We start from the raw sequence: 26,711 nt of genomic DNA, 5'->3' as shown, positions 1-26,711 counted from the left end.
TCTTAAGCAAACCAAAAGACCCAGTAGCCCAAGAAGAAAAAGCAGGAGTCATCTACAACATACAGTGTAAGGACTGTAACAACCACTATATAGGACAGACAGGCAGAAGGCTAGCAGAGCACATCAATGAACACTAACTAGCAGTCAGAAGACACAATGAAAACTCCTTAATCTCACAACATGGACAAACTTAACCAAAGTTTCAACTGAGAAACTGTTAGCATCTTAGACCAAGCTAAATCCAAAAATGCGAGAGAACTCCTGGAAACTTGGTATTCAGACAAGGCAGCCATCAACAGGCACAGAGATAAACAACATCTACACACTATTCAAGAGATACAATAAAAAGGAAAACAAAAGACCAGAACATCTCCTCACCAGCAATCATCACCCAGATAAGCAGAAATTAACACCAAGATTATCACCAGACATACAATCAACAGTAAACAATACCCTAATCAAGGAACTACCAGAGGGAAAAAATAAAATACAGTGGTACCTCTACTTACGAACTTAATCCGTTCCGTGACTCTGATCGCAAGTCGAGTTGGTCGCAAGTTGAAGTAAATTTTCCCATAAGGTTCAATGTAATTACTGTTAATCCGTTCCGGCGTCCGCGGACCACGCATCGGGGCGGAAAAACGGCCACTGACCATGCGGCAGGGCGGAAAAATGGCCACGGACCACGTGTCACGGACGGAAAAATGGCCGCGGACCACGTGGAACGGGCGGAAAATGGCCGTGAACCACGCGGCAGGGCGGAAAAACGGCCACAGACCACATGGAACGGGCAGAAAATGGCCGTGGACCACGTGGAACAGGCGGAAAATGGCCGCGGACCACGCGGCAGGGCGGAAAAACGGCCATGGACCACGTGGAACGGGCAGAAAATGGCTGCGGACCACATGGAATGGGCAGAAAATGGCCGTGGATCCGGTTCATAAGTCGAGGCGAGTTCGTAAGTAGAGGTAAATTTTGGGGCCGGAGCTGGTCGTATCTCGAAAAATTCATAAGTAGGGGCGTTCGTAAGTAGAGGTACCACTGTAAAACAAAACCCACTCCCCCACCAACACTGGCAGGGTATGCCACTGTATATAAACAGAGAGCAAACTCCATTCCATTCTAGCACTAAAGATGTTACCTAGCTGGGTAACAAAACATTTGCAAGAAAACAGCCAAGCTCAGAGAACCCCAAGGACTCCACTATCCATATGTCCAGAAAACTCTACAAGGTTAGTGAGGTAGGTTTTACTTTCACAGAATCTATGCTAATTTTTCTTTAGCAACCATTGTTCCTCTATGCACTTACAACCACAATTGGGACCGGAATTTCCATCGCTGAATGACTGGACATAAATTAAGGACTACCTGTAGTTACTTTTTTTATTACTGTTTCTACCAATTTGCCTGGAACAGATGTTAAGCTGAAAAGCCTATAATTTCCTGGATCTCCTGAGACCCTTTTTAAAAATTAGTGTCACTTTCACTACCTTTTAATCCTCTGGTACTGTCTCTGGTTTGTGTGAAAAATTACATACTTTCCTAAGAAGTCAGCACTTTCACATTTCAGTTCTTTAAGAACTCCCAGGCAGATATTATCAGGACCTGGTGATTTGTTACATTTGTAGTCTATCAAGGTATCCTAGAATAAGTTCTCTTATAATCAGAATTTGCTTTATAATAATTATGTTTCCTTCCCCGAGAAAATTAATAAATACTCAGGCATGACTCCTGTATCTTCGTTTGTAAAGGCAAAAACATAGAGTTAATTCAGTTCCTCTGCAACTTTATATCCTCTTGAGCATCCATTCAATCCTTTGACATCAAATGGCCCACCACTACTCAGTCTGGTTTTCTGCTTCAAAGATATGTAAAGAAGTTCTCATTGCTTCTTTCTTCCTTTGCATTTGTTACTATCACCTAAAATTTTTCTGCCAAGAGTTTGCATTCCTTGTGTTCCCCTTTTTGGGACAGGCTTTTCTTTTCCAGAGGAAACCTTCTTAACTTTTATAGCTTCCTGGACACTACTAGAGAGTCATTCTGGCATCTTCCTGGACTTGACTGACCTTTTCTTCCATTCTAAATGCATTCTAGCTAAGCATGTGTTGCTGTTGTTTTATATAACCTTCAGGCACTATACAGATATTTGGCTCTTTTGACTTTTCCTTTCAATCACTTTTGTCACAGTCCCTTCATTTAAAAAAAAATTCTTTCTTTATAATCAAATTTGGGATAGACTGGTTTGGAAGTTTCCCATTTACATCTATCTGAAACATAACAGCATTACTATCCTTGTTTCTTATTGATTTCACAGCAGTTACATCTTAAAACAGAGGAGGAATTAAGCTTTTCTGTGTTTTCAATAATCAAATCATCCACAACCAAAAGTTCTCCACTACCAGAGGACCATCTCTGATAAGTGAGGATATGGGTCTGTCACCTAAAGATAGGATCACTACTATAGGAACATGTTCATTATCCTAGAAAAATATCCTCCTTCTTGAAGATCTTCAGTCTTCCCTGACAGAAGAGGAACTGTTATCCTGGGAATGGGATGAAGCTGTCAAATCCCAGAACAACTCTGCATAACTATCTGGCTCTCTAAGCATCTAGTTCAGCCAATTTGATTTCAAGGGAACAAACTTGTTTGCTAAGAGCCAAGAGTACCTTGCAACAAAAAAGCCTATGCCTATGAACAGGCATATGTTCATACATTTAAACTTCTACGCCAGTGTTTCTCAACCTCAGAAACTTGAAGATGTGTGGACTTCAAGTTGCTGAGGTTGAGAAACACTGCTCTATGCAATGAACAGGAAACCAACCTCTTACCTGTTGGCTTTCTACCTTCACACTAGTTATTGTTGGTAACATGTTATCCTTCCTTAGGAACCATATGACCTATTTCAGAGCTCTGGCGTCTTCACCAAGTTATTAAATTCATCTTGATGTTTAGTCCCTGGAGGTGGGTAGTCAGTGTGCTTCTCCCTACTGTCTTCCCTTGCACTCCCATTTTTGCTCTCTTCCTGTTTAACTGCTCTGGTTGTAAACTTCCAACCATATCTTCTGTTTCCAGAAAGTAATATCTGAGACTAAGCTGCAAGTTGAAGAATGTACCTCTGCCAACTAGCTAATCAGTAAGTCAGCTGCAACTGTAAGCCCCTCCCCTCAGACAGTTCAGAAACAAGCACGCAAGCAAGCAAACACAACTCAACTCAGTTGAAAGAACAACACATAGCTTTATCTAATTAGTCAAACAAGTCTCCTTCAGTGAAACTATTCAACCCCAAAAACTGGCCAAATTCCGTGTTCCTGTCTGCTCTCTTGTTCACGCACTCTGAATGGAGCTCCCTAACTAATTCTACTTTTTCCCATCACAGTCTGGCAGTTAATTTACCTGTGCTTGAACATCTCCCTTTTCAGCTAAGAACTGGTAATACTGTATTAAATCTTCCTCCAACATTCCACTTGCCATTCCTGGATTTTCTACTTCATCTGGCAGACGAATTCTCTGAACCACCGTGCCTCCTGTCAGAGAGATATCACTAGCCACTAGAGAGAAAGAACAGGGCAAAAACATTTAATTTTATTCTTGTATAATTGCCAGGAAGACCAAATTTTTTATAAGGAACCATTCCAGCCAGCTCAAGGGCTAGTGAATACAGTACTTTTCATCCACTGAATAACTAAAAGGAACCTACACCTATTCTAAATGCCCTTTAAATAACTGACACATACATATTTATGAACAAACTTGAAATGTCTTTCACTGTGTCAAGTGAACCTGCAAAGTATACAGAAGTTGTTACAAGATGAAAAGTAACAGAAATAGAGCAGTGTACTATTGAGATATTCCTTTCTAAGAGACTGGGAGCTCTCCAAGATTACCTCCGAATTATGGATACCTTCCACAAAGAAAAATGTTCTAATCCTGGGCTTTGTAGGTTAAATTTATAGAAAAGGGGGGGGGGGGGAGACACAACACCACCATGGGACAACTAGTTAATAAGTATGAAGAGGTTCTAGGTTGCTATTTTTTTTTTCTTTTTACAAATATTTGAGATGCCAACTAGGTCCATTAGCAACTCTCCTGACAAGAGGGTTAAACAGAACCAATTAGTACAAGCAAGGACAATACCCTGTATTGGAGAAATAAGAGGTAAACCTGAAACATCTAATTAAGATAATCCTGACCTACAGAAAAGGTATTCACTGTATGCTTGTATTTCTATTATTTCTTATGGGAAATTAAATAATAGCACAATTCTATTTGCTAAGATTTTTTCCATTTCTCCCCAAATGGGCTACAAGATATCCCAATGTTCCAGAGCAAATTTACGCCATGCAAGGGATGCTGAAATGTTGTCCCTTCTAGATCCTACAACAAAAGCTGTTATATCAGTTGAAAACAGACACTGGATTCCAAGGTTTGCTTTTAGCATTAGCCGTTCACCAGCCATCATATAATCTATACAACCAACCACATTTCTATTGGGAATGAACTACTCCAAGCTTAGTGACACAAAAGTCTCTAGTGTATAAGTTAGGTAATGAAAACATACCATCTATCTATCCATCTATACATACAGACATACCATGGTTGGCTACTAGGCGGTAATGTGTAAGTGCAGATTCACAGCTCTGAAGGACACCTATTCCAGCCCAGTACCGGTAGCCCTGGAAAGAAGCAATTACTGTCATAAAACAAATACTACTGTCTTATTATCTGAAATTATTCAGGACAGATGCAAGGTGATTTTGCTGAAGTATTGGCGACCAGTTCTACAACAATGAACTTCAGGATGGAATGCAATCAGTAAAAATAACAAAACAGAACAATTCCAAAACATAACACATAAAATTACAATTACAATATTCCTCTTTAAAAGCAAGTTAATAATACTAAATTTATCTCCTCAGGACAAATCTCTGTGTTCAATGAGATAAACTCTCAGTAAGTACAAAACACAGTCATAGAACCTAAGAGGCAAGAATGCTATCAGTATTTTGCTGTTTTATTAAATCACTTGTATAGTTAAGGAAACTATACTTACCAAAATCATGTGTGCTATTAAATTTCCTCCAAGAGCCCCAAAAGTATAATAAACTAATGCCTACAGAAAGAAAGTACATCCGATTAACTGCATTGTTTTCAATGGTATATTAACTAGAAACGGACAAAAGATAGCAGCTTTGTCATACCTTGGCCTGGCTGGAATCAACACCAAGGCCGGAAGCATATAGAAATCCAAGGGCCTGAAATGGGAATGTACAAAATGGCATTTTACAAGGCTACTTTGATTAGGTAAGGTTTCTGAATCCAAATTAAATAGACAACAGTGTTATATCTAGACAACCCTTAGGAAAGGTGAACTAGTAGCACTACACAGTCCACAGTAAACCACTCTATCTGACCTTTTAGGCATAGTGTGTGAGCTGTGATGTCTGGAATGAGACATCAGCTTTTTTAAAAAACTTTTTTTAATAATATGCATCTTTGTAAATAAAAATGATTTTAAAATATTGCCTACCTTATTTTCATACTAGGAGATACTGCCAACTTATTCATAAATTTTATAGCCTGCTTTTTTATCATTAAAGACAATTCCAACTTATAAACTAGTGGCATATAGCTGAACATAACAGCATGGACATAGCTTAACATCAAAAGAACATATCATTCATAGTACAGCAAGTGAACTAGAACCAAACTTCACAATAGTAATTGGTCACATACTTACTTAAGCCATGGCTTGCTTAACTATGGCTTGTTGAATAAGCCAGAATTGGGTTGCTTGACAGAGAATGCTAAATCCTACATTATAATTTATGGCTAACTGAAAATGCTAAATTAAAAAATAAATAAATTAGCTGCATTACACATTTAAACCAGTTTGAATACAGAACAGTACCACTGAGATATAAAATCTGCTATGGATAATGTTATTTCTGTATTTGCCCGTGGATTAAAAATAGGCTTACGGATGGAGGAGAACTATGTAACAAATGCCACAGAGTTCATTTCTGTAGTTTTTAAAATAAAGACCACAGAAAGCTGTATGCTGGGTTTTATTTTGACCCAGGTGCAGAAAATTTGACACAAAATCATTCTTTATACACTATCCTCCCTCATGAATAATTTTCATTTTTTATTTAGTGGTGCTTATACACTGCTCTAATCTAACAGGTATATTGGGGTATTATAACTTTGCTGAAAAAAGTCACTGAAATCTTTACAATATCACTGCAAATTTTAATAAACACTATAAAAACAGGCAGTAGGATAGAGTACTTAAGGGGCAGTTATCTGCAAGACCACATACTCCAAATAAAATCTGCCCACCCAAAAGGCGCTTGTAGAGAATGCTGACAGTCCCCAACAAGATGGGACTTGGAGGCAAGCATTTACTGCAGGAGCTCCCCTCCTGTAAAATGCCCTCCCACAATGTAAGCTCTGCACCTGCACTTTTAATATTCAGGAAACTTAAAAAAAACATAGCTTTTCCAGCATGAATTTAAAACATAGACACGAGTGGTTAGGGATACCTGAGTGTGTTATAAGGATTTTACCTGAAGATATATGAGGCTATGTTTTATGAGATGATGATGATGATGATGATGATAATTTATTAAACGTGTATGCCAAAGGCCTGGGTGAAGAACCTGATCTTCACAGCTCTTCTAAACAATAGCAAAGTGGGGGCCCTCAGTAGGAAGCTCATTCCAGAGGGCAGGCACTGCTACAACTCTGTAGGATGGAATTGTTGGGGCAGATGCTATGGGTCATAGGCGGTTCCTCAAGTAACCAGGGCCTATGCCATGATTATGATTACTTAATTACACAGTTACATTCTGATCACTTTCTATTATTATTACACTGTTTTTGTGTTTGTAGTTTGCTGCTTATGAGATGCTTAAAGTCAAAATGATTTGTGTAGTATATAAGCATCTGGAACAAACAAACAAACAAACATGGAACTTCTTACCTTGCACAGCTGACTTAAATTGCAAGATACTTTTGGAAAATGTTTGGACACAAGTGTCATTACACACCTTTTTTCACAGTCAAATTTATACTCTGGGACAAACCAATTTGAAAATTGCAGGTAATCTTTAACAAATTACTGAACATTTGTTAATATTTTAATTAGCTTATTGCAATAAAGTTTGAACTAAACTACTTGAACTATTGCAAAAAGAATCTGAATTGTCTAAAATTGTGAAATGACAGTATATTCAATTAAAACAATTCGTGATTTCAGTTTTATTCAGACGCATTAGCAATATCTGAAACTCCAAAATTATTGCCAATATTCTATTAGAATGTGTTTTGAATGATTTTAAATCTACAGTATTTTTTTTAATAAAGCATACTGCAAGGCTAATATTAGTTTTTTTGCTATAATTCTTGAATAAAGGGTTCGAATATCCCATATTAACAGATCAATGTCTAACAACTTTAAATAATAGAGTCAATTTAGTATGCTCTTAAGATAAGAACAATGCAACTTTTAAAATGTTTACTGAAAATAGCGAATGTTTAAAAGGGGATGGCTATCAATCTCACTACTTTGGAATTATAAAAAAGATGAGGAGGCACTTATTCATAAGAAATTAGTTTGTTTCCTTATTGTTCCTTTTGATTTAATACCTGTAAATTAATAAGATTTTATATAGATGAATATGGTTTAAAATGTGAGCACACTTTTTAGCTATATACAAAAATCTTGGGACTTATCACAATAAGAATGATAGATCTACTGACCATGGGGGCAAAACAGAAGTTACTCTTCTGTTTTGGAAAAACAATGCAAGGCCAGATTTATCATCTTGGATTGTCAATATGTGTTTGTTTTCTACTTACTAAATGGTTCTCTATCAATGTAATGGAAAGACCGACCAGTATTATTTCTTGTGGTCAAGGTTTAATGATACATTTAAAAACTGTGTTGAATGATATGTCATATATGTTTCTGTTGTTTCCTTATTTTTCTTCCTGTTTGTTGTTCTCTTGTTTGTATATTAAAACAATAATAAAATAAAACCTTCTCAGATTAAGCAAGATCTCCACGTACTGTACAGCCAACATGAACACACCATTTTGGATAATACCAAATAAGCAATCAAATCTTTTATCAGCCATGACAGAACACATCCTATAAGCACCTAAGAACAAGAATAGTATAGTCATTCTTGATTGGATAAACCATACAATGTAAATTAAAGGAAACTCTACAAAATTTCATGCTACGAGAAAAAGTTATACATACTGTTTGACCTTTAGGAGATCCTTCCTCAGTCAGTTTCTCAAACAATTCTTTAGCTGATTGAATATTTTGCTTCAAGTAGTCACCAAACAATAATGCATAAGACACTTTTTCCATTGCCTTAGTATGATTCATGTCAGCAGCTCTCAAAAGATACTGATAAGCTCTTAAAGAAAAAAAAATGCATATTGTTGTTCCTTTGAACATAAATGCTGTTCTAGAAATGCATGCACAGATGGTGTGCAAATTCTCCAGTTGATGGCTGCAGGTGGCCTCTGAATGGGTGTGACCATAAAACCCAAATCTGACTTCATTTTATTAACATTTACAATGAATAAGATTATTCTCTAGTTATGTATTTAATAATGTTCACCTATTATCTCACTAAAAATACAACTTGCTGAAAACTTTTGGAAGTTTCTGGGAACTACACCCAACGTTTCGGCAGACCTCAAATCTCTTCCCTAAAAGTTAGTGAGCTTCCCATCATGTGATATGCAGTATAAAATGTTAATGTATTTCCACTTCATAACTGAAATGCATGGCCTCATATACTTTAAATAATACAAAAAGAATTAAGCCAAACATTATTAATTTTTACTGCTAGGGGTGGACTGAAATGTTGGGAACATTTTTTTCCAGATAGTTTGGGGGGGGAGGGCTTATGAAAAAAAGATGTGCTTTGAGCCTACCAAACCTCAAGATTTTAGTCAATAATTAAGGGGAAAAACCCACACCACACTAGTGTGCGCACTTGGGAGCTTCAGGGTTCACAAAAATAGGCTAGAAGCATATAAGCAACCTGTCTACCTCTGCCTTGTTGTAACGTAACAGGTAATATTTATCTGAGAAGCCATGTATTGTAGAAGAACCTTGGAGCACTTTAGAGGATCCACAGTCACTGCATGTATCAGGGCTCTGAGTTTGCTGGGTTGATCCTAGTGCCCCCCAGGATTTGTAATCCAATTCAATTTGGAGAATAAGACACTGGGAAAAACTGATATACAGATGTCATTATTAAAGGCTACTGATGTCCTTCTATCCAGGAGATTAGATCTGCACAAAGATGACAACTCACTCTTTCTTCTGGGCCTTTTTGCTGCTCTCATTAAGGATTTTCATCCCCGTTTGGTAAACATCTTCTGCTTCTTGCATTTGTCTTCTCTTATGAAACTCCTCTTCAGCTAATAAAAAGAAGAGGATAAGAAAGGCTAATTAATACTCCTATCACTAAGACGCTGCTCGTCTTATTCTGAGAGCACCTATTTGAGGCTCTTTTGTTTAACAAACTATTGTGCTTTGCCATTCTTATACTGTGGCAATCAAATGACTAACGACTCTGAAAAGAAAAAAACCCTAATCATATATTTAAAAAATCCAAAGTATATCTGGTCATATTTTGGTAGTGTTCTTAGAACAGATTTTATTGCATTTGATGATTTATTTTTTTTTAAACAGCATTGATAGTCAGTTACTAGGGATGTACAAAGCATTTTATAGTATTTTCAGAGTAAAATTTCATGAAACATCCTTTCTCCTCCTTTTTTTCAAATGCGCTGTTTGGGACATTTTCAAAGCATAATGCTCCCCAAGGCCAAAAGCATCCTATTTTACACTCAAACCATGTTTTGCATAGAAAGCACAATATTTCATGAAACGTTACACTTGACAAGTTTCAAAAGTTAACAGATTGTATACCTGCTACATTTCTAGAATTAAAATAGATGAAAATGAAGCTTCTATTAATTCTGTTGATAGAAATGCCATCAGTGATCAGGGAGATTTGTATTTCAACAAGGAAAATTTATTGCTCCAGATAATATGATTATTTTAAGTGAAAAGCTGAATTGACAGTTGAAGTAATGAACAGAGTAAAGAAGGGATCTTTATTTATATTTATTGTTTATTCAGGATTATTCTCCCATAGTTTCCAAAGTTTTGTAAGGATGTGGAGAAAATATTCAAATTAGCCTTACACTGATATATATTTTTTTCTAGAGCAGTAATACATTGTATTAAGTGCCAATATCAGAACTTTAATTCTAAGTTCTGGTCTAATAAACCAAGCTCTTCTTAGTAACATATTGAAAGTTCTAAAAAATAAAAAAAAGTAAAAACTGAGTGGTGAGTTAACAACCACATGTACAACAGTATGCTAAAGAAAGGAAAAGAATAGTTTCATTCAGCTATTTAATTTAACTACTGCAAAAATATAGAAGGTAAGTTTGTGGTGTCCTGGCAAACATCTTTGAGAGATCTTCTTGCAAGCAGTTGTTGTATTGGCAACAGCTCCCACACTGATAGTTCACAGAATCTCTATGACAATGGACCCTTTAAATCCCTTTATCAGAAGCACAAACGTAATTTTTCAGTTTCATCTGTATCTGCCCCTTACTAAGTGACCCCCATTAATTTAAATTCATGAAGTCTGAAAACTGAATTCTTAGGAAAGCTGCCATACTTACTTTCACAAAAGCCCCATTTTTTATCACTCTTGTAGTCATACGTTGTTGCACACCATAGTCTTCCATCTTCCCTCCCATCTGCAGTACATTCTGAATATTCCTTCTCCAGAAAGAGAAAGGGGAAGTGACATGCCTCACCATCTGCAGTTCCTCCAATTGCTGTCAAAACTAAAAAAAAAAAAAAAACCCACATGAAAGGAGGTTATCATACCTTCAAAGTCACCAACTGTTGCTAAATTTGAATGTAATTTTATTTCTTGCTGCTTTCCTGTGTTAAATATATCCTGTGGCCTTTTTTAGCTTTCTCTTATTAAAAAGGAAGTTTATAGACATTTTGACAACAGATACTCAAATTCAAGAAGGTCAAGAAATTATAGCAGGTAACAGAATCACATTATCAAAAATTTTGCCAATCAGAAAACTCTCTGCAACAGGACCACATTCATGAAACATTATCTCCGGCATATCTACCTGCCACTGGGTGATAATCTACTCATGACAACTTTGAGTATTTTCTCTGTAAAAGGCACATACTTCTCAATATCAACACTGTACAGCTGAAAACCAACATGGCAATCATAAAACCTAAACAATTATGAGAAAATAAAATCTGCAATTAAATTCAATTATTTAAGGTGGAATCTGATTACATCTGATGATATAGTATGCAAGTCCATTTTAATGCTGCAATATTTCTGCAACAATTTACTGTTATAGTCCTTAACCTAAATTAAAAATAGGTTAGGGCTTTTGCAGAATATGATCTCTTTCAGGTGCAATGCAATTATGAAATTTACATAAAATCAGGAAATGCAACTTGATGTGGCATTTGAAGAGAACTGAAAAGTCAGACAGCATGTGCTGTATCTATGATACATGGCATCAAGCAAGCTCTCTTTCAGTGTTATAATTAGATGTGTGAAAAGTTTCATAATGATTTAGCAATTTCAGTTGTTCCCTGCCTTAATTTTTCAAAGTCTCTCTTCTTAAAAAAGGCACTGGGACATTTCAAATTGCAAATGTTTAATCTATCACAATGGTATCTGCTTATATTTAAATAAAACTTATATAGTAACCAAATGTAATAATAGCTTACGTGTATCCTTCTGTATACAATGTGACTGGGGTTATGCACTGCACTAAGCCCCAAATAAGCTACAATGAATGACTGATTCATACAAAGTAAGATTCAAAATAATTCACTTTATGATTTAGAATTATGTATGAATTCAGATGTAAAAAGAATTCTAATCGACATATAAAATACAAAGATATACTGCACTGAAACAGACAAGATACCATGAATGAAAGACAATACTGCTTGTTTCTTTTAAAATACTTTTTACAATTCCTAATCGGATTTATGTTTCTCACCATATTTTTCTAGATTAATATTCTGGAACCCCCCACCCCCATCTATTTACTACTATTAATTCCTGTGCAAGTGAATGGGATAGCTGTCTTTTCAGACAACCTGTTAGGAAAGTTAAGTATGCAGTCATGCAAACTAATTCAGAATTAAGGTTTTATTCCCAAAGTTGTAGACAAACATTCTAAAAGCTCACATCCTGCTGCTGAACCATGACTGACCCAAAACAGCCTTGTAGAACTTCTAGAACACAGTTCCATTTTGTGCATAGCCTTGTTTTCAATGTAATTAATAAACAAATATGCATGTGGCTTCCTATCCTTAAGTCCAAGTTCTCATAAATACTGACTAATCTTTAAATATCTGAGAATTTTCTTTGGCAATCTTGCTTTGACGAAGAATCTGTTTCTACGGCATTGTGATGAATGCAGGCACTTATACTAGGTTTCTGTAGCATCACCATCTAAAATCTGTTTCAAAATTGGGATCTGAGAATTGGAAACAAGATGCAAACAGGGGTTAACAACTTTGTCAGCATTTAGTGACTAAAGTCAGTCAAGCTAGCTAAAACCACAGAATGTAAGCTATGATTTTTTAATTGATATTGAAGAGATTTACCAACACTATTCTTCCTATGCCAATGTCTGCAGCTGAAACATTACACTACTTCAAATATGTAGTTCTAGCAGAACAAGTATTCTTGCAAGTAAAGAAGAATGCCAAAATTCAAACTACAGTCAGAAGCATTTTCAGATGAAAAGTCTGATTATCTGTGTAACTCTATTAAAATCACATGAGTACATTAGTGGGGGTAGGGTGGGGGAGATATGGGAAAGGTAGAGAATCCATTTCACCAGCAAAATCCATTCTACTGATTCATGGGTACACCTTAATACATTTTTGCATTTCCATCATGTCCTAAGAAGGTGGCATCAAATTAAAAAAAGCTGTGGGACAGAATTTAGGACAAACTGCTTAAATAATGCAGTTTTAAAGAAACACTAAACATTAGAGATTTTCACTATATTTTTGTAAATACATTATATCTGATCTTTACCACATAACATTCAGAGAAACAACTTAGAAACGTGTGAGAACATATCTGGAATCTCATGCAGGCGCCTTTTTTTTAAACAAATACACTCAAAAGTAATTCCTATAGTTCTAACTATTCTTTTTGCATTAAAATGTTATATTTGCATAGTAGTAGCATTTTCTCCATTACTACTTACATTTCAAAATACTGTACCTATTTATTTAAGACTCCTGCAGACAAGATCAGCAGCTTACATGATGCTTTTTTTACTGCCACTTCCCCACAGAAATTTGCAAGATTTAATTGGGACATATTGTTGAATAGTTCTAAGCAAGTTATATATTTAATAATCACTTACAGATAAATAGTATAATGTTAGTATTGTTTTATGACAATTTATGTTGAAAAAAGAGCAAAATTCACACAAGAGGGAGGGAATATGAGGCCTCTGATTCACTCTGACAACTACAGTTTTACCAAATTCTCTAAGAAAGTGAGAATGTTTTCCCCAAGCTCTTACCAATCTCATCTAAAAAGTATACACAAAACTGCTTAAGATCTGCAAATGAAGGACATGAATCACCCATAAAATCACCTGTTTTTTCTGCTTCTACTTCTTCCAAGTCTTTATTTAATAAGGCAGACAGTTCTAAAGATCTTAAATTCTCCAAAGTCCTTTCCCTGTCCTCTTCTTGATTCCCAAAGTTATCTCCATCTTCAGCTACAGCCTCTGGATCCTCAGAATCAATAAAGATCTGACCTGCTACCACTTGGGCTGAATGGTCCTTCACTTGTTCTTCAGAAGGCAAGGTTGACTACAAAATAAATAGGAGGAAAAAAGAAACAGACGATTTAATTACCCTTATATGTATAATAACGTTTTTGTCATGAAATATAGCAAAGCTGGAGTTTTTATTTTAGAACAGCTGCATGCAAGAAGTCAAAAGACACCAGAAGAACTTTTAGGATTTATAAATTATTTTGCTCTGAAGATGTAACCTATACAGATTCCAATTTGTCACATTTTCTTCCAGGATCTGCTTTTTGTTTTAAAAGTATGTCTATTCTCTACTCCCAACAACCCATCTTTCACTATATCCCACTAAATGTTGCTGAACTATAACTTCCACCAGCTTCAGCCAATACAGCTAATGAACAGAGTTGTTGGAAATTAGGTGCAAATATTTCCCATTTCAACCCTGAAATGGCCTATGTGGAAATAATCAAATAATCTAAGCTATTTCAAAATAATAGAGAATTGCTGAAATAAAAATAAATTTCCCTCAATTATTTAAGCTTTCATTCATCCATAATACTTGAGTAAATAATTTTTTATGGGAATTATATATAGCATCACACTCATTAATTCAAAAATTCATAGCAGTTCTCAACTATAAGAAAGGAATCACAGACAAAAGACTAGTCACCTTTGATTCAAAGGACTCCTCTTGAGCAACATCTTCATCTGCAAAATTAAACAGGATGATTTTAACAGCAAAATATGTGAATAAATCAAGTTCTTATCAAGTGACATTAATTTAGTCTCCAAATTGATCTGCTGTTTAAGAATGTGCAAATATTAACCTGCATTTATGTCCTCAGCATAAATTACTTCATGAATAAATGTGTTATACACCCAATACCCTACAATGATGTATTGGAGATACATATATACGTATCCCCCAATAAATAAATGTATAAGTGTACTTCATAGCTTATTTGCAAAGCAATAATCAAAATCAGGAGGGGTTATAAAGCAAAGGTTGTCTTTAATGAATGAAAGAAAGAGTGATAGATATTTTTCTTATTACTTCTTCCCTTCACAACCAACTAAATAGCTATGCAGGCAGATCAGAGGACTATCTAGAATAGTGTGGCAAATGGAGCAGAAAATATTGAATTGTTTTATTAAAGAAAGAAATCCTTACATTTGCAAAAGACAATCTGGAATTAACCAGAAGTATGTAAATAACATACAGCTTTAAGATGACCTGCTCAATCTAATCCAACCAGTTATTTCCAAATTATTCAATATGCTGAAGAACTGTAGAATATATTGTAATTTTCTTTCTTTCCCTATAAGATTTGAGTTTACTTATTTTTTAGTTAATTATTCTTTTGAATAATCATCAAGCAGAAACACATTCCAAAAACAATGTGACTGATATTTATTTCTATTTATATCTATTTCAAAATATTTGAATCAGCTAGAATCCTTAGGAGGCAGTAGAGAGAAATATGCTTTAGAGGAAACAGCAGTGATATCATAAGAAAAGAAAATATTCTAACACATGAAAAGGGCCAAAAAGAAGGAACTGAATGGAGCAGAGACAGGAGGTCTTATTACATTGAACTTTCATATAGCAAAGTTTACAACTGAAAGGAAAAAAATCTGCAAAAAACTTTAGGCAACGTTCCAAAAATTTCATGGGGACTAAGTTGCTGAAAATGCACAGAGGAGCTCATCTGCCATCCAATTCCTCAAAACAAGAGGTGGCCACTATATTCCTGCAGCATTCAAATTATTTGAAGCCAAGCAATAGCACAACTTCTTTATGGTGACCAGCTGAGCCCCTTCTCCAATTTTGCACCATTAGAACTTGTACAATCCAAATTTCTAATCGGCCCTCCAAGCCCCAAAATGTGTCTCTAATGCCACCCTGAGACTAGAGACAGGCCTCATAAAAGGCTAGAGTATGGGTGACCATACTCAACTATTGGCTAAGACTATCCTTTTTTCCCCTTGGCCTTGCCCCATTAACTATGAGGGATGACTTTCAGTCCACATGGAAACAGGCAGTAGCAACTAAAATCTCATCTTTGGGCTTCTCTCCAGGTCTTCTACTCAGCATGGGATATGACCAGGCCAAAACACTCATTATACAGTGTGAAGCAGACACAGAGGGCCAATTGGATCTAGCCAGGTCCCCAACCTTTATTGCCAGTGAATTTAACAGGTACTCTGCCTCCCCTATGGCATACTTAACTAAACTCGAAGTACCTAAACACTGGAGAGCCTTTACTCTGGCACAATGTCATGCCCTCCCCTCAGCTGTCCTTGAAAAGCTGAATCAGGAAGATCCCTTACCCAGAGAGACAATGCCTCTGTGACTCTGGACACAGAAACAACAGAGCATGTGCTTCTCCAATGGCTGTATTACAGAGACCTTTGTACTAGCCTCATCTCACCATTACTGCATAAATATCCAGGGTGCACAGGACAATTCTACGCCCCCCTGCTGCTACAACATATAATGTTGCCAGGTTCTGCACAGCAGCGATTAAAATTCGTCAGATGATGACCTGCACTATAAACTAGTCTAAATGAGCATCTACTTCACCATAGTAGAGAGCTCTGTAATTTGATATAGTCTGCCATATGCTAACCTTTATGCTCCCCTACATCCATCTAATGCTCCTATCCCTCCTTTTAGATTCTTTTAGACTCTTTTTATATATACAGTACTTTGTTTTAATATATCTTCTAGCTTTTCATATTTTTTCTTTTACATTCCTTTTAGATACAGTGGTACATCGGGTTACGAATTTAATCCATTCTGTGACTCTGGTTGCAACCCGATTTGTTCGCAACCCGAAGCAAATTTTCCCATAAGGTTCAATGTAATTACCGTTAATCAGTTCCGGCGTCCACAGACCACACATCAAGGGTGGAAAAACGGCTGCGGACCGCGCACCAGGGCGGAAAAACGGCCGTGGACCATGTGGCATGGGCGGAAAATGGCTGCGGACCACGTGGCATGGGCGGAAAATGGCCACGGACCATGTGGCATGGGCAGAAAATGGCCGCGGACCGTGTGTCACGGCAGAAAATGGCCGCAGATCCGGTTCGTACCCTGAGGCGGAGTTCGCAAACCGAGGTAAATTTTTGCGGCCAGAGCTGGTCGTAACCCGAAAAGTTCGTAAGCAGAGGCGTTCGTAACCTGAGGTACCACTGTATATACTTTCTATTTTACATCTTTTAGCTTTTTATTATTTTTCTGATCTATTTTTTATGCTTTTTAAATTGACTGTCCTCTAGTCTTTAACCATAATAAAGATTTGATTGTTTTGATTTGATTGATGATGATTACAACAAATTTTGGGCAATGTTACTTAATACAGAAAAGCAGATTGGAAATTACTGTCCAAGAACCAAGAAAATGCTTCATAAAACTTGTAGGCTAGTAATACAGACTCTGGTTTGACTTTACTCAGAAAAAAAAAGTACATTTAACATTTATAATAAAGAGAAAACCATTTTAATCAGTATCAAAAAATAGTTATTTCACTTGAAAACAATTCAGGATTAAAAAAAACACAGATGATACCATTAATAAGCATCACATATTTTTAGTGGTCACCTTCACACATCACAAATAAATAACAATGAGGTTTCTGTTTGCCTTAGCATTATGTGTGCAACAGGCTATTACTTTAATCTAAACCCACTAAACTATCAAACCAACAAATGTATTGAAATAATTTGTATCTTTAAAGTGAAGCAAGCTGTGTGTATTTCATTCTCATTGCATCATGTTAACATCTCTCTGAAGGAACAAGCTCTATATTAAGTTGCAGGCAAACACACTGTTGACTGTCAGCAGATAAGATGTTCTTTCCAAAGCAATGTATCATAAAGAAAACAGGTTCTGTTTGTTTAGTTGTCTTTTCCTTTTCAGCTGGTAATGATTTTGTAGAATAAAAATTCCAACAGAGAACTCTTACCTTAGATAATAGATAAATATTTCAGATGCTCAACAAAAAATAAGTATATTTTAAATACTAGAAACCCTGTTGTGATAAACATTCAGGTTTGGTTTCTTGAAAGCTTACTCTGATTGTATATTAAAAACATGAACAGATGTTAATTATTGATTCCCATGAGAAAAATCATAAGGATTATTAACAATTCAATATCAATTAAGTGAACTGTTTTTCTAATATGAAAACCTAGAGTTAGCAAAAGATGAATACAGGTGACTCTCATTATTCATAATGGTTCCATTCCAGCATAAAGCCACAGAAAATAAAATTGCGAGTTACAAGACCCTGAGTCTATGAAAAGTTAAGTCCAAAGCCTACGGTCATTCTCTTCCTCCCATTAGAAGTTCTTCAATAGTGATTTTCTGTGCAATGTATTGATGTTTATTCCTTCTTCTCCCCACTTGGTCATGATGGATCTGGTAGGGTCAACCCAGTCACAAGCTCTAAGTGACTTCCTTGTGGCCTTCCCACTCATGCCATTTGATTCTTCTGGCTCTTCTGCTCTAAGTGTTTCTTCATAATCTTGCTAAAATGGCCTCTCAGTTGCACTGCTGGATGCTAATGCTGACTGTGGACTGATCAGGCAAAATTTCTCCATAACCAGCTCAGCAGGCTCCTCCAACCAAGGTGGCTGGTTGCTATAATGAGCCTTGTGCCAGAGCTGACCTACCAATATCTGTTGTGACTAAATAAAAGTATACTATGCAGATAAACCCAATCCATATATATATATATATATATATATATATATGTGTGTGTGTGTGTGTGTGTGTGTGTGTGTGTGTAAAATATATAACTTTCTCATGCACAAAAGTTGGTACATGCAACAACTAACAAAAACAAACAAAAACCCATGTTCAAAAGCAAAGATATGCCAAAAAAAAAACTTTCTGTGCACTGTACACTGAGGTCTCGCCTCTATTTAGCCATGGTAGATATGTGAAACTGCAGATAATGGGACCACAATTCAAAAGGGCCACCTGTAGTAATTTCTGCAAATCCATCAGCTAGATTAAAGCAAACAAACAAAAACATTCATAGGTACATTTTCTAGAAAGTATCAGGTAGCATATTAATCCAGGAACAACCCAGAAACTGCAAATAATGTTTAGTTATTGCAGGAGAAAAAAAGCAGAAAGAAAAAGAAGAAAAAACCCTAATATAATCAGCATGGATTAAATACTTTGTATTTTTTTTTAACTATCAAGAATATAATTTTCAGCAAGTTTTGGAGAAGCCTTTCCTAACTTGGTTGCCCTCCAGCTAATGTGGCATATCATGGTGGTTAACATGTTGGACTAGGACTTGGATTCAAATCTACTCCCAGCAATGGAAGCCCACTGACTGACTTTGGGCCAATCACAATCTTTAAACCTGCCCCACAAGGCCATTGTGGTAAAAACTGGAGGACTGAATCCTACATGTGCCATCTTGATCTTCCAGAAGGAAAGGAAAAGCAAGATGTAAATCTAAGCAGCATTAGGAGGAGGAGGAGGGAGAAGCAGAATGATCAGATTCACAACTTCTAAAATTCTGCAGTATGCCTGATTCTGGGACTTGTTGGCTAATTCTAAAGTTGAAGCTTACAAATCTGCAGGGCATCAAGATAACAGAAGGCTGCCTCAATGGTTCATATACTCCATCCAGGATTTAAACAGTTTGAATGCAATATAATGTGTTGTTTCATGATGTGCACAGCCTACTCATTGCAAACTAAGCCACCCTTCCAGAACAACAACAACAAAAAATTAAGTGGTATCTACCACAAAATACTGCATTATATCCTCAGTGCTGAAGTCAGGCTAATCTTCAGGAATCTAGTCAGTCTGGAATAGGAACCTTATGGTTCTGTATACCCATGAGCCCAGAGATATTTTCCATTGCAATGATAATAAGGATGGCAAGGACCTATTCCTAAAGTAGAGCCAATGATCTTGAAGTAATCTAGTCCCATTTGGAGAAAACAAATGTCCTGCATATTTATAACAAATATTGCAAAACATATAGCACACTGAAGAAATGCAAGGATGACAGTAAACATAATTGAACTGAATTGTAACTTTTAGAGCAAACGATGATAAAAAAAATTGAACATACTTTTGATAATTTACCATTAAACATAGCCTTTCACAGTAATAGTAATAAAGGACAAAACGTTAAATGCAAATATTATCATCAGGCCAAAGTTAATGGTTATACACCAACTCCAAATTTTAGTTTACCTCAAAATCTTTGTTCTAGAAGAGGATTTCAAAAAAGTATTTAGTGTCTTGGTTATTTGAAAAGAATAGAAACAGGGTGATCACTATAGAAATATATTGCCAATTAAAAATTAGCAATCTTGAATAACTGTTTCCTTTGGTTCACAAAGCTGGGTACTCTAAAAAATACCTCTGGGAAAAATACAAATGTCTAGTTAGATTTAAACAAAAAACCAAACCATATCTTTACATGTGATTAGTACTCAAAGCCTTTTCCTGACAGCTGATATATTATGAAAAATGCTTTCAGGCTTCTGGATACAGTCACCACATAAGAGACACAACTGGATAAAACTGCATCCTGTCAATGAGCCTCAGATAAAGCATTCATCTTTGGCACTGTTCTGCCCATGTTTTATGTGAAAGACTTTTGCAACACTCTTCACAGCAAAGCTACCCTTTAAACAAGTGAAAGAGAGGATAACATGACAAGGCTATGGACATCAAGTAAGATATTACTTTTTTCTAATACAATTCTGTATGTTGTGACAGCCAAACAAGTATTATATTCAATAGGATTTATTTCTAGACAAATACTCATACAATTGTAGCATGAAATTCTCAGTCAATGTATATAAAATAGGATGCCTAGAGATAAACCAGCATTAAATATGAGAGGTCATGCTGCCATTTTGCTGGAAGAAATCTTGTATGCTATCATACATTCAGCCTTGGTTAAGTAATATAAAGAAATATGATTACAGTTCTGAAGATTATGTCTGTGAATTTGAACTGATTGGATCCCTTGGTTTTTAGGTGTGGATAACAGGGAAATTAGTAAACATTTTGATTGAAACACTGCACTGTATTTTATTTACTAGTGGGACAGTTAACTTTTTAACTGTAGCGTTACCTGCTTTACTCTTTCAGTCAAGCCCCTTATCTGAATTCACTATCTCAGTTATCAATCTCCAGCACTTTTCTTTTCATATGACAACCAACTTTCCCAGACATCTTCTCAATGCAGCTGAGAAATTACTGCCCCACCCATTAACGCCATGAACCTCCCTGGCTGCGGTTATTCTTATACACTTACTTCTTTGCTAAACTTATTTTATTCATTTATATTTTATTCATTTATATTCTTTGACTTGCTCCTATTCCACACTGCAGAAATGAGCTCACATATTTCACACAAACAATAAGCATCACCATCTGGCACCTCGTGATTTCTCAAGTTTCCTGGCCAGCCAGACAAGAGGCATAGAATTCTAGGGTACAGAAATCTACTTTGACTACAGAAAGATCACAAAAAGGCGGGGGGGGGGCATGGCAAACTAAACATGTCTCCGAAAGAGCAGAGATGACTGTGGCAAAGACCAAAGAACCATTGAGTAGAGTGGTTCTTCAGAACCCACATGTGCTCCAGATGGCTGCTCCTGGTGAGGAGACTGCAGGACAGTGGTCTCCCACAGGTTTGAGTGCTGGGAGATGAAAGGAACAGCCATCATGCTCACAGCTGCAGCATAGCCTTTTTAAGGACACTAAGTTTGCTAATGTCACTTTCTAATTACTTTCAGAAATTGCCTATTTAATTATCTTAACGCTGTTAGAGATCTTCGGAATGACAAGTTTGAAAAGCCACCTGACGAGTTTACCTTCCTTCTTGAACAAAAGAAAATTTAACCATAAGTTTAAGAACTTAAAGAATTGGAAATAAACAGCAAAAAACTAAATAAGATTTTGATCTAAGAAAGTTATAAATGAATCAAAGGTCCAGACAAATTTGGAATATTGAGACTTTTACTTTAAGATTTTGGAAATAATTAAATAAAATAAACAGCTTTTCATGGGAACCATATTGTTTTCTCTGAATTTAGTTTGCATTTGCCTTTACTTTTGTAATAAAAATTATATACAGTATATATATATATAGGGAGGGAGGGAGGGAGAGATAATAAATATATATAAAAGGGCAGTGAATGTTTGGGAGAGGGTTTCAATATTTTGTTAATGTAACGTATTATAATAAAGTAGCATTCCTGGGGGAAAAAATGAAATATCAAGAAAAGCTGGCTTTCCTGTGATGCAAAAAGACAAATTTGTCTGGTACAGTATGTTTCAATGTGCATTAGTGGCTTCAGCTGTAGACATACATCATATTTACAAGACTGCACGGGCAAAAGGAATTCATAGTCATCCCTTTGAGTTTTTACAGGAAAGGTGGGATAGAAATATAACAAATAAGTGACAAGTATACATTATCTATGCATTTGTTTGGACACATGTACAGACCTGTCAGTATAAGAACCATATATTAACCACGTACGATAACCATCAGTTATTGGGGGAAGTGAAGAAAATCATTAGTAAAATCCACACACGCTTCCTCTCCTCGTTTATCAGGCCATGCCCCCTTGTGCTCTAGAAAACGCTGCTAGTAGGACCTTACAACAGGTAAGGGGGAGGGAACAATCAGTCCTTTTCTGCTCTGAACCCCGAGGTCTAGCCTTGCACACTGTATGCAGAGCAAGTGCCTTTAAGCACGAAGGGGCCCATATGAAAGCTTACACTAATAAGGATATTTCTCCGCCCTGGATTATTGGGTGACTAGTGGTAGTACTGAAGCGAGAAGTTATAAACGTAAGCGAAAGGAGAGACCAATCTTCGACGGTTACCCTTCCGGGAGGTTGGGGAGAAAGGGAACACGAAAACAACTATTTATTCCAACGCACTTGACACTGTCTTGCAGAAGACCCGGTTCTCGATTCTCCGCCTCTCTTAGCCCCCGACAGCCTTCGACATTTTGCTAAGTTCCCTACCCGGCTGCCGCCACCCTTTCAATGAGGGTCTCCCTCCCAAACTCGGCCCCCGCCGACAAGCAAGGCCCACCGGAAACGCCCTTACTGACCAGCGGTAGCCAAGCTGATCGCCGCTAGCAACAGGAGCAGCAGCAACAAGGCCGCCACCCGTGCGAGGAACCACCGCAGTCCGGCCCGCGTGACGAGACCCATCCCGCTGGAGGCGACTCGGCGAAACCGACTCCGCCGCGGCGCTCCGAGAAAACCGGGAGAGTGGACCCCCGCTCCCCGCCCCGCAGCCGCACGGCGGCCAATCAGAGCACACCTCCGGCGCTTCCAATAGCTGCTTGACGTTGGAGACGACCAGTTTTCATTGGTTCCCTTGTTTTCTGACATGGCCTCTCCGAATTGGCCGAGAAGGCGCCGATGCCAATGGCGGAGCGACGCGTCAATGTCATTCTCGCGGCCAATCAACCCGGAGAGGCGGGCGACCAGCTAAAGGTTGTTCTGAGCTCTGGTTCCCACGGAGCTATAAGCGGGGTAGAAAAGGAGGGAAAAGAGCCGTCGCTTTTCGTCGCGTGTTACAGGGTGTAAGGACTTCCACACGGGGGAGTCTGTTGGAATTTAAGTTTTATTTTCCAAATATTATTTTGCAATGAAAGAGAGTGATACTTCTGTGTAGATCAGTGTGTCTCAACCTCAGCTACTTTAAGACTGGGGAATTCTGGGAGTTGAAGTTCACACGTCTTAAAGCTGCTGAGGTTGAGACATATCGGTGTAGATGTCTTTGGTTGCTCCGCTTTTACCCCGTATGCGACAATCTCAATTCGGAAATGCATGTCCCATTTATATCGTAGCTCTTTGCTCTCGCAGAGTCCAATCCCACTCTGACACCAAGCAACGCAGTATGTATGCATGGAGAAGTCGGCCGAAAGAACTACAACGACCAGGAGGCATTGCAAAGGGAATACAGTAATTCCAAAATCTTGGTTTCAGGACCCGTGTCGAGGAATGACGTTGCTCACAACGCGAATCAACGGACAAAATTGTACGTTGTAACGATAAGCCGTTTACAGTATCTCCAGCGTACAGAGAAAGAATTTCTGATTTCTTTGAACGTTATTTTTGGAGCCCAAAGAAATGGAGAAATCAGAGATTTTAGCATAGCCGTGAGTGTGTCGCAGCGTGTAGTCCCCCCCGCCCCCCATCTTCGGCAATAGGACACTAGGATTTATAAACTGCATCCCATCCCGCTTGCAATATTGGGGGAAGGGGATAAAGATAGATTACACTGCAGATGGGTGGCGTTTGTGACGCTAAGGCATCATGTAATTTGCTTACCTTTTCTGTGATTTACATCCCGTCTTCCTATTTAAGCAAGCGAACAGCGCTTTAGGAACGATCTCTTGCAGGTTTAGGAGTGGTGCAAACCCAAGCAGGACACACAATCATCAATTCCCATTGGGAAAGTACTTCTGTTACAGTGGAGAAGTGCTTTGTATTACACGCACACACACACAAAGGCTGCTTATCATTTTCTGTTTATTTACAGTAAGCTGCTTTTGCCTGTGCCTGTTACTTTTGCTGTCTTAATCTTCTAAATCTTGGCTAGCAGATGGCTTTCTGCAGTAGAAAGAATGCATGGAGGGAGAAACACTGAAGTTAGGAAACTTTATTTAGAAAAGTATTCTTAAGGAATCTGGGGTTTGCATGGAAAAAAAAAAATGAAGACCAGGCTTCATTTAGGAAATGTCATGATGATAGGAAAGTGACTTAATTTTACCTATTGCCAAAAGCCTGTATCAACTGCACAGATCAGAATCGGAAGACTGACCTGAGAGAAGAAGTGATGACTGCTCTGAAAGTATCTAACCAACAGGAGCCATGGTTTATAAAGAGCCAGCAGAGTCCCTCTGAAAAGTATCTCTGTGTCTACAGCAGTGTTTCTCAACTTTGGTGACTTGAAGATGTGTGGACTTGAACTTGAGTTGAAGTCCACACATCTTCAAGTCACCAAGGTTGAGGAACACTGATAAGTAGCCCCTTATGGTCAAGAGGTTTAATAGGTGCAGAAAGTCCATGCAAAGTTCGATTCCAACCCCAACCTCTATTCTCTATTCTGTTTTTTTTTTCTCTTTCTTACCTCCCCTTAACGTTTTGGCTGTTTTTGTTTTTGGGTTTTTTTGCTCCTTTATTTTTCTCCCTGATGCCTGCAAGAGGAAACCTCTTGAGCCCTCTTCTGACTCATCAGTCACTGCCAGGCTCCCATGCCTAACCCTAACACTTGAATCACCAAGGGTGGAGGCCTTAACTGGTCTCCAGTGATAGACCCAGTGCAGGCACTTTCCTTGCCCTGGGTCCATCCTGTCACAAAGTCCATTTTTTAAAAGATTAAAATTAACTATTGTCAATTAATGCTTTCGAACCTTGCTGAAGATAAGTGAAAGAAGGCCCTCCAAATGTAACATGTTATAGCTTAGGAGAAATGCACGGCAGATTCTATCTTTGTCTGAAACACCTTTTGTCTTTTAATCTAAAGCGACACACAATGCTAAAATCAAACATGGATACTTCTTTGCTATATTTTTTAATTTTTCCCATCAACAGGGACTGGAGTCACATGTTTGGTTTTGGCTTCACTTGCTATATGAAGCCAGCTGTGGTGGTTTATATAAACCTAATTAATTGGGTTTTATTCAAGAAATAGTTAAGAAAGCCACACGTAGTCAATATTCCTAATCTGCAACATAACATAAAAATAAAGTTTGCTTTTCTCAGCATTACATTTTCTTACTGGGAAAAGCCTGCCTTTTTCTGTTAACTCATAAATCAATGTCCCATTTCCTTTAAAAAAAATTGTACCGGTTAAATATTTATCTTGATACACTGGATTTCCTTTCACTCTCTTAGTAGCCAGTTTATTGTACTGGGATACTCTAATATTCAAAGGATGTTGGCTGAAATAGGTGTGACTAGTTCCTATAGCATGCTTAGCTATTGTTTGCTCAATGACAGTTGTTGAATAACTCACAATTAGCTAGATTCACACATAACCCTGAATGAAAGCTGAACAAACCTCATTATAATTAAACACAATTTTTAATGCCTACCCCTCTTTTCTGCCTATATAATACTAAAGGCAACTTACAACAATACAGCTAAATACAACATAATTAGGGTAGTTTGGTCTTCTACACATTTTAATTTTAGTCCCATTCCTTTTACTGTTCTCCTGGACTTTTATTACTAGAGCTTGCAGATCCTTTGCATTTTCAACTATCAGAGCAGTGTCATCAGCATAGTGCAGGTTATCCTGTATATAGGTTTTTGATGAGGACAGTGAGATGTTCTTGGATTCCCATTTTCCTAAAGGCATTCTAGAGCTCAACATGGTCAACATAATTGAAGGATTGCAATAATCAGTTAAACATATACTGCATTGACTTCTTTTTTTTGGTATCCTTTGGCTTTCTTATTTAGCCATGCATCAGCAATAATGTCTCTTGTTCTCAGCCTTTTATGAAATCAGATTGAACATCAGGCATCTCCTTTTCCATGTAGGACTCTAATCACTTTATATTGTCTATCTGTCTGGTTTTCTTATTAGAACACAGGAGTAGTTTACCATTGCCTTCTGCACAATATGAAACAATACCTTTGCCATTGTCACTAAAGTGATCATGTACCTCCAACATCTTCCTGTATTACTGCTGCTCAGTATAGGTGCGTACTTGCTTTAGCTGTGCAGCTGGAATAACCTTCATGCTTTGGGTGACCCTGCTGGGAATATATACTCTTGGCATTCTTTACT

At 37.3% G+C, this 26,711-nt stretch overlaps 1 protein-coding gene across 1 annotated transcript in view; it reads right to left on the bottom strand.

Moving 5' to 3' along the window:
- The window catches only part of SEL1L (SEL1L adaptor subunit of SYVN1 ubiquitin ligase), a 46,780-nt gene extending 23,570 nt beyond the window's left edge, over window positions 1-23,210 (bottom strand). Inside the window, exons 1-10 of the mRNA XM_007434313.4 lie at window positions 23,011-23,210; window positions 14,562-14,599; window positions 13,730-13,949; window positions 10,730-10,897; window positions 9,343-9,448; window positions 8,268-8,430; window positions 5,200-5,253; window positions 5,052-5,111; window positions 4,593-4,674; window positions 3,395-3,549 (exon numbers count right to left, since the gene is read on the bottom strand). Coding sequence (XP_007434375.1) covers window positions 3,395-3,549; window positions 4,593-4,674; window positions 5,052-5,111; window positions 5,200-5,253; window positions 8,268-8,430; window positions 9,343-9,448; window positions 10,730-10,897; window positions 13,730-13,949; window positions 14,562-14,599; window positions 23,011-23,113 — 1,149 coding nt within the window. The 5' untranslated portion in view covers window positions 23,114-23,210. The remainder of the gene's footprint in view (window positions 1-3,394; window positions 3,550-4,592; window positions 4,675-5,051; window positions 5,112-5,199; window positions 5,254-8,267; window positions 8,431-9,342; window positions 9,449-10,729; window positions 10,898-13,729; window positions 13,950-14,561; window positions 14,600-23,010) is intronic.
- Window positions 23,211-26,711: the final 3,501 nt, after the last annotated feature.

The sequence above is a fragment of the Python bivittatus genome, unplaced genomic scaffold, assembly GCF_059951505.1.
Source record: "Python bivittatus isolate LINGU-HERP-01145 unplaced genomic scaffold, Pbiv_v1 ctg000480_np1212, whole genome shotgun sequence".
Taxonomy (NCBI): Eukaryota; Metazoa; Chordata; class Lepidosauria; order Squamata; family Pythonidae; genus Python; species Python bivittatus.
The sequence above is the reverse complement of the archived record's forward strand: the minus strand, read 5'-3'. Positions and strand labels throughout refer to the sequence as shown.